At 50.9% G+C, this 14809-nt stretch overlaps 1 protein-coding gene across 3 annotated transcripts in view; it reads right to left on the bottom strand.

Annotated features, from left to right (window-relative positions):
* SCARA5 (scavenger receptor class A member 5) overlaps positions 1–14809 on the bottom strand; it is a 117893-nt gene that overhangs the window by 3515 nt on the left and 99569 nt on the right. For all 3 annotated transcript variants that reach the window (XM_060015227.1, XM_060015228.1, XM_060015229.1), the window contains exon 8: positions 9566–9760. In XM_060015227.1, the coding sequence (XP_059871210.1) occupies positions 9566–9760 (195 nt within the window). The remainder of the gene's footprint in view (positions 1–9565; positions 9761–14809) is intronic.

Below are 14809 nucleotides of genomic sequence, written 5' to 3' on the forward strand. Positions count from 1 at the left end.
TGGTCTGAAGATGCCCATGCAGGGGAGCCTTTAGCTGGCTTTCCCAAGATTGTACCTGAGTCTCAAGAGACATAAACTTGGCACTGAGGTCCCTTACTGAATGTCAAGGGAATAGGGCAGCTGGGTGAGGCTCCAAAGGAATGGAGAGGGCTCGTCTGGGGTCAGAGGGGTCAGTGGAGAGGGGAGAAGTCACCTAGAGCCCCGCTGATGAACGGGCAGGGCCATCACCCATGGTTCAGGTGGGCTCTCTGGGCTGATGGCCAAGGAAGGTCTCCAATGGCGGGAGCTCACTTGGGAGCCCTCTGGAAGGATGCCTGAGCTTTAGGAAGCAGTAGCTTAGAGCTTCCCTGCACAAAGCGTGGTCCCGGACCAGTGGCATCAGCATTCCCCAGAGCTTGTCAAAACTGCAGAACCTCAGGCTCCACCCAACACCTACTGAATCCAAATCTACCTTTGAAGCAAGTGGTTCTGCATTGAAGTGTGAGAAGCAGAAATAGGTACAGCAGAAATAGGGCTTTACAATAAGTAGAATAAATCTCAGTTCAAGTCTCATTCCCATCTAGGAAGACCATTTCAGTTGTAAAACTGGGAAGGGATTCCCGAGATATGAGACTTTTCGTGCTAGAGCTGGGTAGGTTCTGGGTAAACCGGGATGGCTGGTCACTCCAGCACCCTGACTTGTTAGGTCTCTGAGCCGGAACCAAAAATCATGGGGTCAAAGGTCATAAACTGGGTTCCAACATTACTGACTGTGTCAACCTGGGCAAGTTCAACGAGGTAACATGTATTCCTGTATTTTGTTTCTTGTGTTTTTTGGGCCACACTGCATGGCATGTGGGATCTGAGTTCCCCAACCAGGGATGGAACCTGCACCCCCTGCATTGGAAGGGCGGGGTCTTAACCACTGGACCACTGGGGACGTCCCAAGAGAATATTTTTCTTATTTTTGGCCACACCATATGGCTTGCGGGATCTTAGTTCCCCGACCAGGGATTGAACCCGGGCCCTCGGCAGTGAGAGCACAGAGTCCTAACCCCCGGACCACCAGGGAATCCCCAGTCCCTGTATTTTAAAGGGCTTTCAGATGCACCAAAACCCTATACAAAAGGTAGCTCAGGGATTAGTACTGTCCCCTGACCCTACCCCCGTTTTCTCCCTGTCCCGACTCTCAGCAGCCAGACAACCTCTCCTTTTAGAGGAATTGTCAGGACTAATTCTTAAAACCCTTAAAACTGTCACTCACCCTTGGATTGTGTGGGAAACCCCTTTACAAAGAGCATCAAGGGACCACCTAAACCATTTTGCTGCCCACGAAATCGACCGCATGAACTAAGTGGTTTGGACATATTTTTTATGCCGAGATGTTCAGCATCTGTTGTCATGGGAATAGCAAGCAGTGAATTCAGGAACAGAGCTGGGAGGAGAGGCCTCCTTCTGCTGTCTCTTTGGATGTTATTTCTTCATCAGAGCCTCTTCCCTAGCCGGATACAGCGTGCCTCTTACACAATAAGCCCTCTGAAGCCGAGCAAAAATTCTCAGATTAAATGTCTCCTGGAAAACACATCAGTTTACAAATTACCCTTCCTTGGGCTACAGGCCCAAGAGCTCTGTGGGATTAGTCACATCCAAAACAAATAAAGGAGCAAATGAAGGAGACCGACAAATACAGAACAGGCCCCAAGGTTACGAGCCCAAACGCATACACAGGATCACAAGACCCCAAACTCTAGCTGGTGTTTGGCTAGGGAGCTCTGGCTAACATCCAGTCACGGAAGAGCTAATAAAATGAGAAAAGCGTTGTTAACTCAGCAGCAGTGAGTATCTACAGTTCCTGGGACATCGCTGAAGGGCCTATGAACCCGAAGACCGTTTCTGCTCCTTGCCATGTCAGAGGAGCTAGCGCTGTCATGACTCCAGGTACCAATCATCCTTTTAGCTTTAGAGCTGATGCCTGATACTCAACGTGTGGCCCAAGGACCAGGAGATCAGTATCACCTGGGAGGTTGTTAGCAACACAGAGTCTCGGGCCCACCCGGACCCGAATCAGAGTCTGCATCTTAACAAGATCTCCTAGATCCAGGCATGCGTTCAGGTCTGAAAAGCCCTGCTCTAGATTAGGTCTGCTCCTCCGCAGGCTTTCTGGGAGCTCCATAAGATGCCCCATCAGGTAAGCGGGAAAGGGGCTACTCTGCTCCCCACTGTACAGTCAGAAAAATTAAACAACAGGGTGAGGTTTTTACCTTGAGGGGGAAAAACTGGGATGAGAGGCCAGGTCTTCTGACACTTAGAGCTGTTGGAAGGTGATATTGTTGGCATGCGTAAGTGGAGATTTTATTCTATCCTTATTCATTCATTCATTCAACAAGTATTTTTTTGTTTTGTTTTGTTTTTTGTGGTACGCGGGCCTCTCACTGTTGTGGCCTCTCCCGTTGCGGAGCACAGGCTCCGGACGCGCAGGCTCAGTGGCCATGGCTCACGGGCCCAGCAGCTCCGCGGCATGTGGGATCCTCCCAGACTGGGGCATGAACCTGCGTCCCCTGCACTGGCAGGCGGACTCTCAACCACTGCGCCACCAGGGAAGCCCCAACAAGTATTTAAGAGTCTACTCCATGCTCAGCACTATTCTTGGTGTAGGGATTACATCAATGAACAAAAAATGATTAAAGAAAAACACTGTCGGTGGGAATGTAAACGGGTGTAGCCACTGGGGAGAACAGTATGGAGGTTTCTCAAAAAACTAAAAATAGAACTACTATATGACCCAGCAATCCCACTGATTGAAACCAAAAACCAAAAACACTAATTTGAAAGATACACGCACCCCAATGTTCATAGCAGCACTATTTATAATTGCCAAGATACGGAAGCAACCTAAGTGTGCATCACAGATGGATAGATTAAGAAGCTGTGGTATATATATACAATGGAATACTACTCAGCTATAAAAAAGAATGAAATGTTGCCATTTGCGGTAACACTGATGAACTTGGAGGGCATTATTCTAAGTGAAATAAGTCAGACAGAGACAGACAAACACTGTATTATATCACTTATAAGTGGAATCTAAAAACTACAGCAAACTAGTGAATATAACGAAAAAGAAGCAGACTCACAGCTATAGAGAACAAATTAGTCGTTACCAGTGGGAGGGGAGGGGCAATACAGGGGTGGGGAACAGGGAGGTGCAAACTATTGGCTGTAAGATAAGCTGAAGGAGGTATTACTGGGTTGGCCAAAAAGTTCGTTCGGTTAGTGAAACCGTTGTTCAATAAAGTCCTTCGTGAACATGAAAAATGTCTTTCATTTTTACTTAAAACTGAACGAAGTTTTTGGCCAGCCCAATATATAACATGGGGAGTAGAGCCAATACTTGGTTATAACTGTAAAGGGAAAGCAACCTTTCAAAATTGTATAAAAACAAAACAAAAAAATCTCTGCTTCATGGGACAAACATTTGAGCTGCTGCATGTTTGAGTAATATTAATAGAAGGAATTGAGGTAGGAAGTAGATGGGCCCCTGGCCTGGACAGCTGGTGTTTGTCAAGGGCAGTAAAATTGAAGCTTTGTTCTTCCCCAGACACTCCAAGGACAAAGTTAGTGGCAAAAACTGAGCTCTGCTGAAGTAAAGAGATAAGATGACTACTCCTGAGGTTAAGAAAAACTCCCTGACTGCACAGGCACATTAAGACTCCTTGGGGGGGTCAAAAAGGAGGGGGTGCCACCCCATAATAAGTGATGCCAAGACCCCCATCGGCCTCTGCAGTGGGATCCATCTTAGCAAAAAGTTAGCACGCATGTTGGGGAGAGTCCTGGGACAGGTCAGGCGTGGAGTAAGAAACAAGAAATTGGCCAAAGGTAAACAAAGACCCGGAAGGTCTGTCCTAAATAAATGATTTAGATCACCTCTTTACTGCGCTCATTAGAAGACGCCTACACCCTTTCTCTCCAGGTGTGTATTTCTGCCTTGCTTCAGTCTCTGACAAACAAACCGTTTCTCTGTGTGCTCTCCCACTTGTTGTGCTGTGTCTCTAATAATAAACTTTGTACGTGCTTTTAGTTTTTGCCTCCTTGAAACATTCTGGCTTTCAAATGGGGGCAAGAGCCAGGGCCACTTAGCTTCTAGCCTCTGGCCCCTGGTGGTCCAGCGGCTAGGATTCCTGGTTTTCATCCAGGCTACCCAGGTTCAGTTCCTAGGCAGGGAACTAAGATCCTGCTTCAAGCCACCACTCACTGCTGTCTCTCTGAGATCAGAATGAGTTACACTGATTCCTACAGGCTGCCATCTGAGCCTCACACAGGGACAGGCAGGATGGCTAGCAAACAGATATTTAAGAGGTAGGAAAACTAAGGCTCCAGAAAGGTTAAGTGACCTGTCCCACGACTGTTAAAGGAATGAGATCATGACCCAGGCCACTGACGTCCTGCCAGTCCAGTCCCCGTTCCTTATAGAACCACATACACGGCACACAGCACAGATCACTAAACCGGGAGGCTGCAAACCCAATTTGACCTGCTGCCTGCTTTTGTAAATAAAGTTTTATTGGAACACAGAGCCTCCCTGCCCCCAGTCTGATTACATTTTGTCTGTAGTTGCTTTTATGCTACAACTACAGAGCTGAGTAGTTGTGAGAGCGACCATCTGGCCCAGAAGCCCAAAATATTTACTCCCTGGCCCTTTAATGTTTGCTGACCCTTGCACTAAGCCACCTCCCAGTATTTGAATTTTATTTTAGAAAAAAAGGGCAAAACAATGCTAATCATATAATTAAAAGAGAACACTCCCAATTCTGTCCACCCACTCCCACCTACAAATCTGTATGCATTTGTACCCCTCCTCAGCTCCTTTTGTCTGTCTCAAAGAAAGATTTTCTTGGCGGGCTCAGGACTAATTTCCCAGCAGTGCTACGGTGGTCTCACGCCCTCCATCTCCTCCTGGACCCTTGCTCCAGCCATCACCCTCCATCTTCCTGATCTGCACTCATTCCCTCTCCAACAGCTCTTGGACCCATTTAAAATTAAAAAAAAAAAAAATCTCCGAGTCATTCTCATTTGGGTCTTTCCTTGCTTTTTTCCCAGGGAAACTGATAATTCAATTATTGAGCCCCGTCCAGGAAAACTTTTATGGTGCCAGACCACAGAGAGCACTGCCAGGGTGCGGCAGTTCCTTCCATGGCTCTGGGGAGGACGCAGGTTTGGCAGGCACAGAAGTTCCTTCCTTCCTTCTTCCCTCGCCCCCTCCTCCTGTCCCTCCTTCCTCCCTCCCACATTTATCCAGTACCTATCACGTCCCAGGCACAGTCCTGGGTTTCGGAGCTCTGGCCTCAAGGTGTTCCCACATACCCCAGCGATCAGGAGCATGTGAGAGGTACGCGCAGAAGATGCCACGGGAGCAGAGGGGGTATCTACATCACGGGCTGGGGTGGAGCGGCAAACTCCCCTCCGGAGGTGATCATTGAGCTGACTTTAAAAGCTGAGGAGGAATTAGTTAGGTGAAGAGGAGGGAAAGGCATTCCGGACCCAAGGAACAGCACGTGAGGGGATACGGAGCCGGGAAACAGCTGTGTGAGCTCAGAGGCTACACGTGGGCGCACGCAGCTAAGGGATGCGCCGCCAGAGGCGGGAGGTGTGTGAGGACTGGCCCTGGGCACTAAGCTAAGGAAACCAGATTTGATCCTGAGAGCAGGAAAGACCCACTGAGCATCGGGCAGGGGAGTGACAGAGGCAGGAGCGCATTTTAGAAAGATCCCTGGCAGCCAGGAGGGGGACAGGGGGCGGCAGCGTGGGAAGCAGCTCATGGAGGATGCCCCCATCTCCACGCAACAAGCAGCAAATAAATGTGCACCGCAGGGCCTGCACTGTGCTAACTGCTCACCGTATGTGATCTCACTTCGAGTTTGCAATCATCCTGCGAAAGTGGAGGGACTGAAGCCTGGAGAGGTTGAGAAATCTGCTCCAGGTCACCAGCTAGTAAGTGGCACATATGGGATGCTAGGTTGGCTTTGACCCAGAGACTGAGCTCCTAGCCACTGCTCTACCCAGCCCGAGCTCCTACGGCAAGAGCAGGGGGAACAGAGAGGAGGGGACAGAGTCAAGGGACCAGAGACGTTGACACTGGTAGCATCTGTTAAGACTCAGGGACCCAGCAGATAAGGGACACGGGAGTGGGTGAGGGTGCGAGAAGGGACGAGTCTGCAGTCCTGGCTGGCAGGGCAGGAAGCACAGCCGGAAAAGAAACAAGCATGGATGGAGAGCGGGGCTGGGGGCTTGGGAGACTCCGTGAGGCTGAGGGTGAGCAGACTGGGATTGGGAATCGGGGCACCTGCATGACGCGAGGCTGTGGTCAGAGGGCACTTGGGACCTGATGCAAACCCCGCCAGCTGCCAGGAGAGGTGGGCTTCCCCTCCCTCTGCCCCCAGCTGCTAGGGCAGCATAGCCCTTCCAACAGTTTAGAATCTGTGAACATGTCTGCCTCCCCCTCTAAACTGAATGTGCTGAGGTCAGAGACTAGGTTGACTCAACTCTGTGCCCCGGGTGCTGAGCCTAGTGCCTGCCCATGGCAAGAGCCAGAAGCTGCAGCCGGGCTAGGAGGATGGGTGCCAGGCAAGCCCCATCCCTTCCCCGGCCCCCATTTCCCTGTGTGCACCCACGAGTGACACCTGGCCTGCCTACCTGTCCAGGTCTCGAATATCACGTGACCTAAGTTATTGGATGATGATGGGAAAGTACGGTGCAAATTTGATGCTGATGTGGAAGCGAGCCTGGCTTCCCACTGACTGGTTTAAAGACTTGAGTGGTAGGAATTCCCTAGCAGTCCAGTGGTTAGGACTCGGCACTTTCGCTGCCGTGGACCCGGGTTCGATCCCTGGTCGGGGAACTAAGATCCCACAAGCCGTGCAATGCGGCCAAAAAAAAAAAAAAAAAACCCGGCGGCAATTGTAGAGCTTCCCTTCACACCACACAATACAAAAAGCAAGGCAGGATGAAAGAGTCTTAGGCTAACCCTGCCCATGACATTCAAATGACCCAATGTGGTTTCATTAAAAGAGTTTATGATTTTTCCCCTCCAAAGGTTTACTTCCACTTATTAGGGAGAAGCCCTCACTGGAGCCAAAAAAGGAAAACGAGGACCGTTCCCACTGTTTCTGTTCCTCATGCAAACAGAAATGGCAGTTTTCCTTGAAGAAAACAGGCTGAGACCCAGCACAGAGCTTTAGATGGGAGGGAAGCGCTCTCCCCGAGTGGGCTGCCCTCCGTGGAGCTGGACCCTTTGAACTCCCCACGCGCTGGCCTTGAAGTCGAGAGGCCAGGACGCTGGGGTCAATCTCTCCGCCAGCTGTCACAACACATTTCACAGGAGTCACTTCAGTGAGTGTGATTGTCTTGTCTGCTCGGACTGGGTGGCTTCTAAGCAACACACAATTATTTCTCACTGTTCTGGGGGCTGCAAGTCCAAGACCAGGTGCCTGCGTGTTCCGGTTCTAGGGGAGGGCCCTCTTCCGGCTTGTAGGCTACTGTACGTCCTCACGGAAGCAGGAGGGAGCTCTCTGAGGTCCCTTTTATAAGGGCACCAGTCCCATTATGAGGGCTCTGCTCATGACCTGATCACCCCCCAAAGGCCCCACCTTCTGATACCATCACATCGGGGCTGAGGATTCCAAGCTATGAATCTGGGGGGGCGGGCGACACAAACATTCAGTCTGCAACAGTGACTGAGGTCTAAGGGACAAGATTCTGAGCCAGGATTGTGGCACTCCAAAGTGGGCGCGAGAAGAAAGGCAGCCGTGGGGAGCGGAGGGTTCCGTGGCCAGTTGGGATGTGACCGGCTCTATGTCCCCATCTGAAAAGGATGCCCCTCCTCTCACCATGAGGCCCTTTACCATTTAGCACAGTGGGCTGGGCCCCCATGGTCTCAGGCAAGACAGCAAACGCTCCATGACACAAGTAGCCTCCATAGCGGGGCCAGCGGCCCCTCCACAGGTCACCGGGGACCTGGCAACTGAGTGTGAGTGGGTCAGTCCAAATCCCTCCCCACACCTGCCAGAACGCAGGTCCTCGTGACAGCTGAGCAGAAGTATTTCACGTTCCAGGGGCCCAAGCTGGAAGGCACATCACAGAGTCTGTAAGGCCCTTTAAGTTAGAGCTGGGACACCAAGATGCAGGGTGGAGGGGCAACGAGATCACACAGTCGGGCACAGCACATTATTATACAGGTGCAGGGAGCACTGTCTTCAAGTGGGTGGGACCATTGTCTTAGTTGTGAGTTAACACAGGTTTCTCTGAGTTCGAGGTCCGATGAAGGGCAAAGCATTTGTGACGGTGAGTAGTTATGTCTGAGTGTGCATGTGTGGTGTTCTGTGTGTGTAGCTGAATTGTTATGGGCTGAATTGTGTCCCCCCCAAAATTCCTATGTGGAAGTCCTAACCCCCAGGACCTCAGAATGTGCTTGTCTTTGGACCCAGGGCCTTTAAAAAGGTGATTAAGGATGAATGAGGTCATTAGAGGGGCCCTAATCCAATATGACTGGTGTCCTTCTAAGAGGAAGAGACACAGACCCACACAGAGGGATGACCATGTGAGGACACAGGGGGAAGGTATCCCTGTACAAGCCAAGGAGAGAGGCCTCAGGAGAAATCAGACCTGCCAACACCTTGACCTTGGACTTCTAGCCTCTAGAACTGTGAGAAAAGAAATGTCTGCAGTTTAAGTCCTATAGTCTGTGGTATTTGTTACAGCAGCTGAGCAGACTAATACAGAGAACTAGCCTGAGGGGAAGACACAGTGCTGTGGATAGAGACTGGAGCTGGGGTAGAGCCAACCTCTTTGCAATCGGAAAGGGACAGATGGTTCAAATCAGCCGTCTGCCCAGGAAGGGTCTGTACCTCTCCCTCAAACTCTCCTGTACCGTCTAAGCCTGTCAAAGGAAAGCAACCAAAATGGTGAAGACTGCCAAAATCTTTTCCCCTGAGGATGAGATGAAGTGTTTGGAGATCCTCATCTGAAGAAGAAAAGACTCAAAGAGGAGCAGGGACAGCCAGCAGAGTGGATAAGAGAATGGACTCCCGAGCTACCTGCTTGGGTCTGAACCTGGGCTCTGCCATTTGCTAGCTGTGTGACCTTGGACAAGTTATCTAGCCTCTCTGTGCCACCGTTTCTGCATATGGAATATAGGGATGATAGCTGTACCTGCTTCCTAGTGTGGTAAGGATTACATGAGTGAATATTTTTAACATGTTTAGAACCGAGCCTGGCACACAGATAGTGCTATCTAAGCACTAAATAGTAACAAAAATGTAATCGGGACAAGTGGGCATGGGATTAGATAAGAGCCCTGAGATGCAGGGCTGAAAACGGGGGCCAGTAGGAGACCAGAAAAGCAAGGGAGTCAATTCAAGGGAAGGAAGAATGTTCGCTTGGGGGCCATGAGCATCCCGTGGTCATGGCGGGAAGGATCCAGGCAGAGCCCGGCTGACACTGGCAGGACTTCTGTCAAGGGGATGCTGGACAGGAGGGCAGGCCTAGGCCTCCGGGACCCTCGCCCCACGTTCTCCTCCTCCGGGTGCCCTACCTTGTCCGAACTGAGCCGTCCGGTGCACGTCCTCGGCGTTGGGGAAGCCCAGCATGCGGCACACCACGTCTCCGTCCTTCTTGTCCCAGCCGTCATCGCACACGGTACCCCAGCGCCGCTCATGGTACACCTCCACGCGGCCCTGGTGTGGGCCCGAGCCATTCACCAGCCGGACCATCAGGGCCTCCATGCCACCTGCCGGGAGCAGCGCAGGGTCACGGGTCACTACCCGAGCTGGACATAGTGGGGCCCTGCCTGGGTACCCCCCCCCGACTCCCCGCCACCACCCGGCATAGGAGAGGGGAGCTGGGGCTACAGCTGAGGTGGAGCCGGCAGCCAGAAGAAACCGTGGTGTCACCCCTGCCTGTTATCACCCCTGCCCGTCTTCTCTCCACCTTTTTTTTTAAATAGACTTTATATTTTTTTAATAGTAAAATTGAGAAGGAGGTACAAATATTTCCCATAAACCTCCTATCCCCCCACCCCCCCATGCACAGCCCCCTTTGCCACTATCAACACCTCCACCACAGCGGTAATCTGTGAACCCACAATGACACGGCACGATCACCCAGAGTCAACAGTTTACACTAGGGTTCACTCTTGGTGTTGTCCATTCTGTGCTTTGGGCAAATGTCTAATGACATGTCTCCATCATTACAGTGTCCTACAGGGCGGTTTCACTGCCCTAAAAATCCCCTGTGTTCCACCTGTTCACCTGCCACGCCACCTCTGAACCCCTGGCAACCACTGATCTTTCTCCTGTCTCCATAGTTTTGCCCTTCCCAGAATGTCATATACTTGGAATCATACGGTATGTAGTCTTTGCAGATTGGCCTCTTTCACTTAGTCATATGCATTTAAGGTTCCTCCGTGTCTTTCATTGGCTTGATAGCGCCATTTCTTTCTAGCACTGAATAATATTCCATTGTCTGGATGTACCACAGTTTAGTTATCCACTCACCCACTGAAGGACCTCTTGGAAGGAATTATGAATAAAGCTGTCACAAACATTCCTGTGTAGACATAAGTTTTCAACTCATTTGGGTAAATACCAAGGAGCGAAATTGTTGGATTCCTCTCTACCTTTTGACACCTGGTGGCCAGCAGTCAGGTCTGCCGGAGCGGATGGTGAAGGGGAACAGAGGAAATCAAGGAATGGTCAAGGCTTTGTGAACAGGTGGCCCTGCTGTGTGCTTTAGTAGGTGCAGAGGTCCCCCTGTGTCTCAGCACAGGGCTGAGACACTGTGCTGAGTGTTGTGTTGTCTCTGTGCTGTCATCTGTGTCCACCTCCCCACTAGGCTGTCAGCACGAAAGTGTTTGAAGCCAGACAGACCTGGGTGTGAATTCTGGCTCTGTCCCTTACTACCTGTTAAGTGGGGGACAGCAATTCATCAAATCTTAAAAGCCGCTGTTGTGTAAGGCCCATCACTATTTTCCATGCTACTAAGAAGGAAGAAGCTTTGCCAGTTACAGTGGCAGGCTGTACGTATTGCTACAGGCTTCCAGATTTCAGAGATGTTAAAATATGTGTCACAGAATCAGTGAAATACAGCAATAGGTGTAAAGAGCTTAGAACGGCGCCTGGCACATACAAGACCCTTCTTTCTACCTGAACGACCTTAAGAAAGTGTTCTAGACTCTCTGAGGGCATTGCCTCAACTGTGACATGGGGACAACGCATAGGGCTGTTTTGCAGACTAAGTGAAATGACCTGTGTTAAGGGTCCAAGCACGGTGCCTGGAACGTAGTAGGAAATAAGCAAGTCCTAGTTTGCAACCCCCGATCCCCATCTCTGGCGGCTGAAGCCCTGTCACGTTCATCTATAAACTCTGTTCAGCACAGAGCTTGGCTGCAGGAAATGTACAGTAAACGTCTGCTACATGGATGAAAGAGTGAAGATTCATTCTTTTGCATTACAAAGCAAGGCGTTACTTCTCCAAGGGGAGCAGCTGAAAAAAGCCTTTGGATCATCTCAAAGCCAGGGTTTGGCTGGAGACTTACAGCATCAGGGAGATACACACCGTTAGTGCCAGAGCTGGGATGGCAGCTTGGGTCTACCGATGTGTCATCTAAGGTCCTTTCGCCAACCTGTCCGCCATGCCATGAGTTGGGGTGGGGGGCAGGTATCTTCGCCCCTCAGGGACCTGAGCTTGACAACATATTGGAGTGTTGCCACTTTTGCAGCCAGAAGCCGTCTGGATGTGTGGGGTGGAGACGGGTACAACTGTGCTGTGACACAGGGACAGGTGTGTGATACGATGCAGGAAAACCCTTCCACGAACTGCCAGCGAAAATAGCAAACCTGGACTTCCCTGGTGGCGCAGTGGTTAAGAATCCGCCTGCCAATGCAGGGGACGTGGGTTCAATCCCTGGTCCAGGAAGATCCCAATGGCAGGAGCTACCGAGCCTGTGCTCTAGAGCCCATGAGCCACGACTACCGAATCTGCATGCCACAACTACTGAAGCCCACGTGCCTAGAGCCCGTGCTGCGCAACAAAGACAAGCCACCGCAATGAGAAGCCCGTGCACCGCAATGAAGAGTAGCCCCCGCTCGCTGCAACTAGAGAAAGCCTGCGTGCAGCAACAAAGACCCAACGCAGCCAAAAATAAATAGATTAATTAATTAATTTTTAAAAGCCCTTATCTTAAAAAAAAAAAAAAAGAAAGAAAATAGCAAACCCAGTCAAGTTCTGCTCCCAATAAGTACTACACACTTGGACTATGTTTTTGTCTTTCTTTTCTTGACCGGCTAGGCTAGGGAATTCCCTCTTCTAATGACTATGACTTGGCAAAGACCTTTTTTTTAAAAAAAAATAAATTTATTTATTTATTTTTGGCTGTGTTGGGTCTTCGTTGCTGCATGCGCGCTTTCTCTAGTTGCAGTGAGCAGGGGCTTCTCTTGTTGCAGCGCACGGGCTCTAGGCGCCCGGGCTTCAGTAATTGTGGCTTGTGGGCTCTAGTGCACAGGCTCAGGAGTTGTGGCATACGAGCTTAGTTGCTCTGCAGCATGTGGGACTTTCTCGGACCAGGGCTCGAACCCGTGTCCCCTGCATTGGCAGGTGGATTCTTAACCACTGTACCACTAGGGAAGTCCTGGCAAAGACCTTTATAGGATCCTGGAGGAAGTGGCAGAATTGATAAACCCCGTATCTGTGTCACATGGGAAAGGAGAGGAATTAGAACTGGCTGCGTGTCTGTTTTGAGTTGCCCAGGCTAGGAAAACCCCAGAATATTCTGCACAGGGGGACCACAGAAGTCCCCAGGAGACCACACCCCTCCCAAGATGCTGCAAGAGTACGGTGTGATGGCATGGAAAGGCTCCTGGAAAAGTTTAATTCCATTTTCTATGCCTCCTTCATCCCTGACTATTCTCCCCATATGGGTTTGCATCCTTCATCCCTGACTAGTCTCCCCACGTGGGTTTACAAGCTCCAGCCCGGTTATCAGAAAAGGCTGAGGATAAGCAAGAGAGTGTAGGAATCCTGGAGACACAAAACACAGAGAGAAGCAGGATGCAGAGGCCAGGTCTGAGACAGGGACGCTCCCCCTGGGAGCAGTCATGACAAGCTAACCTGGAGCCAGCAGCAGCAAAGGAGGCCTGGCCCCGGGACAGGGGTTGGCCCTGGTGGGTTAGCCGAGGCTGAGATGTCAGCCTTGATTTCTCCCAGGCCCGCCTCACCTCTGTCACCACACTGTCACGGTGGCAGTGGGCCACGCCAGGCCAGGAGGCCTCCAACAGCAGCCCCCGTGTGGGGTCATCAGTAGAGGGAGAAGGGGCAGGAGGATGCTGTGTGTCCCAGAGCAGGCCAAGCAGAGTTCAGGGAAAATAACAGGAAGAGGCTGGGTGGAGTGTGGGCAAACAGGGCTGATGTTCAGAGCTTCCCCCTTAATGTCTCCACTCTGGCCAGCCTGAACTCACTCTGTTCACTTCTTTGTTTTGCCAAAAAAGTGATCATCTATTAGGGGCTTTGTCCTGTTCTAGGAGCTATGGATACATCCATGAACAAAGTCTCTGCCCTTGTGGACTGATATTGTAGTGGGAGAGACTAGCGATAAAGCTAGGAAACAAATAAAAATATAACTATGGCCACATAGTGATGCACAGATGGGAACAGAAGCACAGGAAGGGAATGGAACGTGGAGGGGGCGCCATCTTGGACGGGTAGACAAGGAAGGGAATGGATCATGGCAGGGTCACCATCTTGGATGGGTAGACAAGGAAGGGAATGGATCGTGGGGGGGCACCATCTTGGATGGGGAGACAAGGAAGGGAATGGATCATGGCGGGGGGCACCATCCTGGACGGGGAGACAAGGAAGGCCTTGAGTGTTGACCTGAATGAGCAGAGGGAGAACATGGACCTCCCCCCACCCCCCATCTCAGAAAAACCCATGTCTGTACTCTGGCCTAAGATTTTCATGTCCTTTAAATCTCAGCTTGAATGTCACATCTCTCAGAAAGCCTTCTGTGGTTCCCCCATACCTGGCTACAGCCCCTTCTGTGGACATACTTATCACTCCATGTAATAATTTCCTGTTTACTCTTTTGGGACACTGTAAGCATTCTGAAGACAGGTCATGTGGCCTGATACAGTGCCTGGTATATCAAGACGCCCAAGCTGGGCGAAACGAAGGCATGCACGAATGAATGCACTAGGACGTATATACCCCAGTGGGCAAGTCCTGTCTAGTGGACACAGCTCCCCAGAGCCAACGGCTTTGGTGGGAGCCTGAGGAGAGTCAGCATCAGGGCTACCAGTGTTTCCAACACCCTCTTTATTACAGCACAGCCCCTTCTACTCAGTCCCCTCACTGATGGCTTCTTTCGGTGGGACGGTCCTGGATCCTGGACCCAGAATTCAAGTTATTGGTGCAATGACCGTACATTCCAAATGAGAAAATAAGGCTGTGGTCTGTCATGAGATTATAGTGAGTGCTGAGGGAAATCTGGAGAGCGGCACTTGGATGCTGAAATATTAGAATTCCCAGGAGGCTTCAGTGTATATGCAAGTGGCAAAAGAATATTTGGAAACAGATCAACTTCCAAAAATTGGAAACATATGGTAACCGTAATTACGGGACACAGCGTCAGTCCTGGTCTATGCCCCATGCTCCCCACACATCAAGCAAGGTCATGGCCCCCATCAGTCCTGTGGCTACGTGTGCCCCCCGCGCCCCGCACACCCAGACCCCAGGGTTGGCTCATCGAGCACTGGAGTCTGTTCCTTTTCACTTGTTCCCAGGT

Source organism: Delphinus delphis, chromosome 6 (assembly GCF_949987515.2).
Source record: "Delphinus delphis chromosome 6, mDelDel1.2, whole genome shotgun sequence".
In the NCBI taxonomy this organism is placed as follows: domain Eukaryota; kingdom Metazoa; phylum Chordata; class Mammalia; order Artiodactyla; family Delphinidae; genus Delphinus; species Delphinus delphis.